Source organism: Drosophila arizonae, chromosome 5 (genome assembly GCF_054131065.1).
Source record: "Drosophila arizonae isolate 15081-1271.41 chromosome 5, UAZ_ARI_1.0, whole genome shotgun sequence".
NCBI classification, from domain to species: domain Eukaryota; kingdom Metazoa; phylum Arthropoda; class Insecta; order Diptera; family Drosophilidae; genus Drosophila; species Drosophila arizonae.
Window position 1 is genome coordinate 25,633,275 of NC_142925.1, and position 10,669 is coordinate 25,643,943.

The window sequence follows — 10,669 nt, forward strand, 5'->3', positions numbered from 1 at the left end:
GGTGGCCAACATTAGAATGCTATTAGGTTTTTTTCTTTTTGTTGTTGCTTTTTGGCCAGGCATTTGTATGATGAGCATTTGGCTGGCGATTTGCATAAATCGCAGCGGTGCATAAATTGTGCATCCAAATATTGGCAAATTGCCAAAAATCAAGAGCTGAATCACCGTTTCAATCAACGACATAATGTACACATAATATAAGTTTAATATTAGGATTGTACACTTCAATTGCAACGAAGCAGATAAGTCTATTTAATTATGAAAGCAAATACATTTATATATTTTTAAATTTAAACATGGACCAAGAAGAAATCCAGTTTTTGTTATAGTAAAAGTTATCTCATTAGTAATAAAAACTAATTTAAAACGTAAATACATGAATATTTAAGCTTAGTCGTTTTTGAGACTGTTGATAAATTCTAGATTCAATTTTTAAATATTTTTAAATAGTTGCGTTCCATCAATTTAGAGTAATTTCCATATCCTGAACTTATTGAAAATGGGAATTGTTGCTTTGTGAAAATGTATGGCATAAGAAGACGTGGACGATCCCATTGAGCACCGGCCTTACAATAATAGATCATTTCATTTCCATTTTATCGATAATAATAGATCATTTCAGATTTAATGTGTAGGTCGATATGATGAATACATAGATTTGATTTGGAATACCGCTGCCTTAACTGCGCAGATTAAATTTATAAAAATATAAACGAAAATCTATATTCCCTATATAGGTTTCAACTTCATATTCACATTTTGCTACCTTTATCATCAAAATAATAGTAATTGAGTATAAATTTAAAATAACAGCAACCGTTAAATTTAATTTCAGACTTCTAATGATGATTTCATTATAGCCTATTTTTCAATTTAAATTATCTATTGATCTTACTTCAAATTTTTTAAAATTCTCTCTTGTGCTTAAGGTATTTTATTTAGCTTTCAATTCAAACCTTCGTAAATTATTTTGTGGATTGTACTTTGACAACTCTAATTCTAACTGAATTCTGATAAGTCAGCTCAATGTATAGTACAAACAATTTTTAAAGAAGGAGATTATAATAAAATATTAGAGGTCTTTGAAAGACCACAAAAAAGAATTTGTTATCAACTCATGTGTTTTTCAGCTTTTTATGGCAGAATTATTTTATTATTTTTGAAAATCTTTTTAAGTCTTAATGACACGATTTACATCAAGCTGAATTCTTGCTATTTTATATATTAAAGCACTTTTCAAAGAATTCATCTAAAGCCCAAAAACCGAATACTTACCATTGCCGTAGAGTCGAATTCCACAGAAGTCAAACAACATAAATATAAATAAAACTTTGGCATAAATCTGTGTGGCAATGCAGAACACGAAAAACTTTGCGAAGTGTGGAGCTACCTATTTGATTTATAGCGCACGTTTTCTTTCTAGCCAAGTCCCTACATCCTCCCTCGTTGGCATTGTTTTGCACTTTGTTGCAGCAGAGACGGACAACCAAAAAAAAAAAAAAAAACACACACACAATAAAGTTTAAAAAAAATAAAAATAAAAATTTCTGCACTTTACAATTGCAAATGCATTTTCCATGGAACGTAAATAGAAGCTATTTAGTAAAATGTGCACGAAGAACAACAACAATAGCAATAATACGGCTACTGCTACTACTAGAGCAGCAACAGCATCCCGAACAACAACAGATAGCAACAGCAGCGTCTGAGAGGCTGAGAGGCGTGGCAAAACGGGGAAGCTTTTCTGCTTTTGAGGTCAATGTACAAAACAGAGGCTGGCAGCATTTATTACGACTTAATACGCAGCTTGAGGGCTCTAAAGAGCGGCAGAGCAGGAGGCGGAGGAATACAGAACAGGGAAGAGAGCGATGCAAGTGGATGCATGGGAAGTAAGGGGCTTGAGAAAGGGGAAAGAATTGCAGTTTGCCAGGAGAGGCTCTAATTTCGTGTTTAAACTGCTTTTCACACAGACACACACACACACACCCAAGCACACAGTGTTAATAATAATAATAAAAGAAAAAGGTATGTATAAAAAGAAAACAACAAAAAACTCGGCAAGGAATGTGCTACAGATGAAACAAGTGGAAAAAAGCAAAGGCAAAACCAAAGCCAAAGCAAAGGGCTGACAGCAGGCGGTGCAACATAGTCCTAAAATAGGGGAAGCAGGAGGCGGACGGTGGACGGAGAGGCGGGGAGCCACAGAGTGGGGCAGGCAGCGCTTGCATGACAACAACAACTGCTGACTACAGCAACAACAAAGAGAAGCCAAGCTGAATGCAAAAAAAATAAAAGAAAGAAAAGAAAAGAAAAACACACGAAAAGAAAAGGAGAGCAGAAAAAAATTGGGTTTAAAAAGTGACAAGCAAGAAAATCTAATTGCAGCAGGGCGCAAAGCTAATACTCTAACATAAAAGAATAAATTCGTAATGAGTGAGTGATTTAATCTTATATTGGCCAGCCAAACAAATATACAAAGATCGTATACATACTGGTAAATAAATATATACTACTGATAAATAGATTTACGTTAACCTGAATGCATATGGCAATCAATCATTTTAAATGATACAAGCAAAAACGTATCTATTATTGTTTAGTAAGTGATTGAAGTACATCATCAGCAACCAATCATGAAGTAAATTTGATCGAATAAACCCTCCAACTTCAATCCCCTAACTTTCTAGCTTTGCTCTCCAGCAAATTGACAAACCCTACTTCATTTAGTCAATCAGTAAATCAATCAATTATTTACTATTACAATTTAATACATCTCGGGGTGTGACAACTCATATGAATCAGAAATTTAAAACAATTTACGAGTACAAATTTTACTTTGTACTGATACTTAATCAAAACGTGAAGCCTAAGAAACTAGTTTACGCTAGTCAGCCAAAATGAAAGTGTTATACATACATATATGCCGTGGTTTGTCCAAAATTGATCATTTCCGAATAGCGATCGTTTAATTTTAACAATCTAAGTCTAGATATAATAAATAAACTATCGCTTTGCAGTCAATAATTTATATTTAAATTTAATATACATGTATATAGTAAAATTATTTGCTGCAAGTATGTAATGTATGTTACTTCCAGTCAGTCATCCTTCGTGTGCCAAGTGAATCCAAAAACCAGGCATACCCTACTGAAGGGCATGCAAAACAAAAACAATGAGCGCATTTGCAATGCGGCCAACTCTGGCGGCTGCAGACGCTGCCAGCTGCCCGAGAGGGCTGCTCGATGTCTCGTTTAAAATGGGGGCGTGGCCGGCAGTTTGGCAACGCGTTGGCATGTTGCAAGCCACATGCATAGCAGAGCAAATTTTCCATCGAACGGCAGAGCGAAAGAGAAGGAAAAGCGGAGCAAAAAAGAACTTGCGCTTAGCTTATTCGAGGCGTTTGCATTAAGGCTACTTAGCTGAGCTATTGTTGTTGTTGTAGTTGTTACTGTTCTTGTAGCTCTAGTGGCTACAGTTACTGCAAATTAGTTGGCCACTCAACATATTCATTTTGGTAATCGAGTGTAATCGCTTTCAACGCAAAAAAGCAGGAGGCAGCTGCTGGAGGCGCGGCCATTGAGAGCACCACAAGGCATTCAGTGGTTCCTAAACATGTAGGTTAGGAGCAAGAAACGGAGTCGCATCTAGCAGAGATTGATGGAGCAACATTCGGAATCTGTGTGGAAGGCGGAGAGCCGAAGACAAAAAGTGCTCTAGGTTAGTTCTATCTGTATGGTTACATTATGCAAAACTTATCATTATTGATATGGCGTGAAAAGTTTTTATATAATATGCAACTGTTTCGATTTTAATGATCATTAATAATTGCAAAACGTTTTTCATTTTATTATATATTAATTAAATATTCTTCGATTTATATTATATTCCATAAAAATATATATCAAAACTCTAAAAGAATGGAACGCGCTTAGCGCATGTTTGCTCATAGCTATTAATAATAATTATTGAACCAAAATTTTTTTAAAAATATTAATCGAAGTTTTTTCCCGATATCCCCAACAACAAATCAACATGAAATGGTGATTTAGATATGTATACAGATATAATATCATTTACAGATATATATCATTAATAATTACTGTTTTATTTATTAATATTTTTTTTATATTATTTATATACGATTTTCATGGAACGTCCTCAGCTCACATTTTCTCATAACTGGAAAAGTTCTCACAATGTCGCTCAATTTATATTCAAATGATCATGTCCATAAGATATACAAAATTATTAATCGAGGCTCTTTACCAATTAGTCATGTACAAATCTCATCGTGTCTTATCTTGAAATATCATGTTATAAATTGGAGCAAAAGCAAAAATGGAGTCTATTGGATGATATTAGCATTTATTTACTGTCCAGAAATTTAAGCCAGAAAGTTGTTTATTGTTGAACAATATTAAAATATATTTTCAATTTATTAGCTGCATTTGTCTAACACAATTATAATTCATTAAGCTTCATCTGGATAATAATCTAAAAAAAAACCGGCTCAAATAAAACTTAAGCACTTAACGCCCTAATTAAATCTATAACAAAAAAATGTGTTTTACCCAAAAGCGAATCATTTCATTAGAAACTTACAAATGATCTTTGTGATAAATAAATAAATTTATATATATAGGTACAGATATGTATGGATACATTATCTGCCCAAGTTTAGATACATTTGAATGTGCGCTGAAAACAACCACTAGAAACATATCTTGTAGATACTTTTGCCAGCGTTTGTATGCACTATAAGTGGCTCTACATAAGCTACTCGCGATTTATGAAGCGCGCTGTGTTATATTTGCTATAAAAAACGCGCCATTAAATAATTTTGATAATTTATCTGACAGATAATTGTGCCGAAGTGCGCAGTAAAAGGAGATTTAATAAATGTATCTCTCGACTGAGTTAAGCACGGCACGCGCAGCTCGCTTTAGCTTGCTTTAGCTCGTCAGCTGTGTGAATTTATGGCTTACAGATGCATTACTTTTGTTGTATGTTAAGTACATACATGTACATATATATTGTTTCTGTTGTTGTTGCTATTGTTTGTTGTTGTTGTATCTACAATGCCAACCAATTTCCGCTCATTAAGAATGCGTAACGTTGCGCTTCGCATGTGCATGCGCGTATATACATATGTATACATAAATATATATATATATATATGTGTGTGTGTGTGTGTGCGTGCAAGTGCATTTGTATCTTAAAGACATGTGAAACATACGTTCAGGCGATGGCAAATTTATGGCCCGTGGGCGCGATAAGCTTCCTGCATGCGCACATCTTTTAGATACATATGTATCTGCAGCTTCTAAGCGAACTATCTCCACATGCCCTGTAACCCCAATTAATTATCAAGTGAAGAGGTCAGAATGGTTTTGATCAAGTCTATGTAACAAGCAAAGCGAGGTCTTTATATAGAAAACATTGAGAGGGTCCAAACTTTACGCTTACAGCACGCTCTGCAGAAGTTTCTATAAAATATCATCAGCGATTCTGCAGCTGTATTGAATATTTCAAAGTCAGGGTATCTTCCAGTCAAGCATTCCTTACTCTGGAGTCTACATTCTTGTTCTAATTAATAGTTGTTGTTGTTCTCTCTGCTTTGAAATCATGCATAAATTGCAGTCTCCTCCTTTGTCGCCGTTGTCAGCATCGATAAGTCGAGTGTCAAGAGATCTGCTCGTTTCTGTTTCGGCTGCAGATTCAGTTTCAGCTTCAGTGTGCACGCAATGCACGCCTATCAGCTGCCCCATCTACCTGCTGCTATATCAAATCTTGTATCTCTTTTAGTCGCTTTGTATCTTTCGGTCTTTCACTTTTTTTTTTTTGCTCGGTTGTTCGGCTGCCCTCGTCTGTTCGTTCGTGCTTTGCCTCGCATCGCAGTCGGAAATAATTTCAACTTTTGGTCGTTGAACTCTTTTTGATTTATTTATTTTTTTAATTTTATTTTTCTTTTCTTACTCACAAAAAAATTGAGGGCTTGCTTTGTATACCCTGCAGAAAATCAAATTTATGTGGCACACAAAAGAAGTATAAGTATATATACACATTATCTATATATGTATCTATATCTATATAAATATATATTCTTGATCAGGGCGGAGCGCTAATTCAGTCCGTCTGTCTATATATTTGAAAGCGTCGATTTAAGAAACTGTAAGAAAGTATGGTTTTTGGAACTATCAAAAATGAATCCAATTATAATTACGTAGGTCTTTGAAGCTAGAATTTTATTAGTTTATGTTTACTATGTTTACTATACAATTTTATTTTCTTCTATATTTGGGATACCGATTTATTATACTATTTGATTATGAAGATGCGACTACAGGATCAAGTAGTAATGTTTTTTAAAAGACCAGAATTTTCGGAGTTCAGGGTATCTTCAAGTCGGGCAACCTGGCGGTTTTGCTTATCGCTTGCAATTTTTGCCGTTGCATACAGTTTATTCCGCATATTTGCTTGAATTTCGGGAGTTTTATTTGTTTGTTGGAATCAAACCAGTTTCTTAGCTTTTAAGTATAAATCGAATTTGTTATTAATTACCAATTTTTTATTATTTTCTTAAAACCCTCTCTTTGCTGTTGCCGTAAGCATTTTTAGAATCTGATCCTATTTTAAATGGAAATCGATATTATTAAAGTGTCTGTAATAGATAATGAGATATTGAGATAATGGGAAATGGAAGCGTGGCAGATTCCCTAGTTGGGATAGGAATTCTTGATCTGCACCATTGTGTACAATTCTCTTTGCTGGGCCTTCTCGGTTAGAGCAAACATGCAATGTAATTGCGAAAATATCATTCCGACTAATATGGGCAATATTATTTTAATCTTAGTAAATTTTAATTACATTTTTATGCGTATAGTTTACATAGATGCAAGCTATCATAATGTTTAAAAATGCGTATCTACGAGGCATCTCCCAACTAGAGACGATTGCATGCCAGTTTCTGTTTGATTAAAACGTGGGTCTTCTAATTAATTCTATTTTGCTAATTGACTATCTAGAATTGGTTTAACATCGATGCTTATTGAATAATAAATAAAAATTATGAACTTAAAAAGCTTTGTATGATTGAAAACGTTTTGGATCGCTTTTGGCCGACATACACATATGAAATCAAAATATCTTACTGAAATAAATGCCAAATATAATTCCAATTCTCTTATATTTTAAAGAAGAAGATAGAAGAAGAACGTTTAATAAGCGCTGTACAGATCGCTGAGGGAAATATTTAATCATTTAATCATTTATATATATAAAATATAAAATATATATGTACATTCATGATTTCAAATGAATAATCCATTTGTGATAAGTTTTTTATTGCCAACAAAATTGTTTTCATGCTATTATTGAGTTTAGATCTATTTCAAGCCGAACTCTTTGTCATCTACTCTGGCTGCAACTTTTGCAATTTTAACCTCAATTTCGTTTACTTTTAACCTTCTGTTGCTGCAATTGCCAAGAACTTCGCTCATTAAAATGGACGCTTTTTCTCTCTTCTTCTTCTCCTTCTTTATTATAAACATTAAAACAACAAGTTGTTGCGGCATCTCTTTGAATGTTTCGCATTTGGCTGTGGGGATGATGCGAATATTAACAGAGAGTCAGACGCAACATAGCATACAAAACATTTAACTTTAATTATCGCTCATAAAGACAACAACAACAACAGCAACAATAACAACAACTCGATTGCAGTTTGCAGTCATTATTTTATTTATTTATTTTATTTTTTTTTTTTTTTTTTTTTTTTGTTTAATCAGCATTTGCTGTTGTTGTTGTTATTGTTATTTTTCTGGTGTTTTCTTTGCCTCCAGGTACAGGTTTTTCCACATTTTCCATGGGCGACCCCCGAAGCCTCAAGCGGCGACCCACTGCACTCCAATGCACAGTTTTCCACAGTTGCTGCTAAAAGTTTTTTGCCAGCTGTTGTTTTTGCATTTGTTACTCTTTGGCTTGTTTGCTTTGCTTTTTTTTATTTTTTTATTTTTTTTTTTTTTTGCACAGTCATGCCAGCACGCCTCAATTGTCGACACTGGCACAAACACACACACGCACACAGAGAGAGATATATAGATGCAGATACAGCTGCAGTCAAAGACACACATACATATCTACCAACACACTTGCATTGACTGACAATGCGATATTGTGTAATCGCCCACGTTGATTTATCTCATTTAAGTGACTCCAAAATGACGCCAACGCCAAAGCCGGCGTCGACGTCGACGTCGACGTCGACTTTGCCTGATGATGCTAAGAGCGTAATGTGTAATAACTCGCAAATTACATTCGCTTGTCGTATGCCCTGTAACCAGTAAGCACTTTGAAGACAAAGTTTTAAGTACTCAAAGAGATTTCTTATCTAACTATCCCATTTCTTTTTTTCTCTTACTAATTCATTTACCCTAAGTCTATTTATTGAAAAGACAGACAGTTGACAAATGTGGTGGAAATTAATCAATTATATTTTATTTTAATATTTAATAATTTGTAATTTCTAATAAATATAAACAAAATATTTTAATTAAAGCGAACCAATGGATTCCATGAGATATAAAGAAATACAGTACAATCCGGTTATAACGCCTCCGCTTATAGAATCCGTACGGTTATTGCGCAGAAAATTCTGGTTCTGTGCGAGCTTATACGATTATAGCTTCTTTCGGGTATAACGACGGCCACTGGAGTGTCGTTATAACCATATTCTACTGTATTCCAGTCGCCTTCTAATGCTCAATATTTTGTGTCTTTCACATTCAATTATTGTCTTTGCTTTATTTGGAATCACTTGCTAGCTGGAGTAGCAGCATTATTCTATCAATCGGATACAGGGTAGATCAGAGTCGACCATACCCATTAGTGACATTCACATATACATTTAACATGCAGTTGAAGTTGATGTTCGCTGTCGCTTCTGGCGCTTCTGCTGCTGCTGCTGCTGCTGCTGCTGCTGCTGCTGCTGCTGCTGCTGCTGCTGCTGCTGCTGCTGCTGCTGCTGCTGCTGCTGCTGCTGCTGCTGCTGCTGCTGCTGCTGCTGCTGCTGCTGCTGCTGCTGCTACTCGCGTATATTTAGTCGTGCCTTAGTCGTGCATTTTGGCTTCTTAATGTTATGTTTGCAATTTTTGGCATTGCATTTGGCATTGTTTTCATAGCAGTTGCATTGTTTGGCAAACCCCCAACTTGAATACAACTTGTTGTCGTTGTTGTTGTCCAAGTTGTTGCTATTCCTTTTGCTATTGTTGTACATTTTTTGTCAACATGCAGCTGCACAAAAAGTTGCAAATTTATATATTTTTTCCGACTTTTGTTGCTAAGTTCAAAATTAACTTTGAGCTAAGTAGAAATTTCGTGGTCATGATCAGACTCATGGCTCAAATAATTGAGTGAGAAATCAACTTATGAATGTTTGATTGTATTGTTCCTTTGAAATTCAATTTCTTCTTGCTTTTCGTTATTTCACTTCTTCTGACACGAACTTTAATGATCAATCAGATGCAGGAGCTTTAAAAATCAATTCTGCGACCCTTCCTTTTCCCCTTCCCCTTCTGATTCCCCTTCACCTTCTACCTCTCCCACTCCTTCACTTCCCTTCCCTTCCCTTCCTTCAACTTCTCTTTCACCTGCCTTTTTCTCTTTCTCTTTCTGTTTCTCTTTCTCTTACTGTTGATGTTGATGTAAGGCGGGCCCTATAGACCATCTCTGTCTAACAGTTAGTCTATGATAGCGAACTCACCTGTCTGATGACTCAGATGAGTCGTAACGATCCACGCAACGTTTCTTTATGCTCTGCCCGTTCCCTCGCACTCCACGCTCTCCTCTGGCAGTTGTTGTATTTGTTGTTGTTGTTGCAGTCTTTCTGGCGCCTTGATAGAGCTGAGATCGCAATGCGTTGATATCCAATTTAGCTGCTGCTGCCGTCGGTGCTGTTTGCTTGGGTTTCGTTGTATTGTTGCTTGTTGCAGTTGTTGCTTTCGTTGTTTCCCTGCCCCGTTTCGTGCCCTGCACAATGCCAATGCTGCCGCTTGTGGGCGGGAGCAACAGCAGCCGCGTGGGCGTATTGAAGGACGCCTTTGGCGGCTGGGGCGGTGGTGGCTTCAATTCAATATTTGTGGCTCGAGCGGCGGGTGAGGCGAACGGGAATGCCGGAGGGCTAGCCGAGGGGGAGGCAGTTCCAGTCAAACTGTTCAAATTGACGCCGTTTTTCAGCTGATCAAACAATGACAAAGCTGCATTGGATGTTAAAGTCTTCTTTGCTGTTGTTATTGTTGACTTTGTTGTTTCTGTTGCTGTTGTTGCTGTGGTAGTAGGGGCCGTGGGCGTGGCTATTGGTGGCTCGCTAACCGTTTCTTTAGTCTTTGTCGCTGTGTCCTTCGACGGCGTGCCAGACATTTTCTTCACTTTGCTTTGCTCTTTGTTTCCGTTTGCTTTTCAATTTGTTTTCCTCTATGCACTTTTTTGTTTATGGTTCCTTTTGTTGTTTTCGTAACTGTTTCTTTTACGTTACTTTTAATTACATCCCGCTCTTGTTGATGTTGCCATTTATTTGGCTTACAACACATTGTCATTCAAATTCACTTTTGTGCCTTCTTCCTAAGCTAACTTTGCCTTAAGCTTCGTTTCGCATTTGCTCTGCTTAAGTCAT

At 36.1% G+C, this 10,669-nt stretch overlaps 1 protein-coding gene across 5 annotated transcripts in view; it reads right to left on the reverse strand.

The window, feature by feature from the left end:
* jing (AE binding protein 2 jing) overlaps nt 1–10,669 on the reverse strand; it is a 196,333-nt gene that overhangs the window by 182,246 nt on the left and 3,418 nt on the right. For 2 of the 5 annotated variants that reach the window (XM_089472168.1, XM_089472167.1), the window contains exon 1: nt 9,761–10,532. The exons of the other annotated variants lie outside the window; for them this stretch is intronic. In XM_089472168.1, the coding sequence (XP_089328294.1) occupies nt 9,761–10,416 (656 nt within the window). In that variant the 5' untranslated portion in view covers nt 10,417–10,532. Of the gene's footprint in view, nt 1–9,760; nt 10,533–10,669 lie in introns of those variants that run through there. 5 annotated transcript variants of the gene reach the window in all.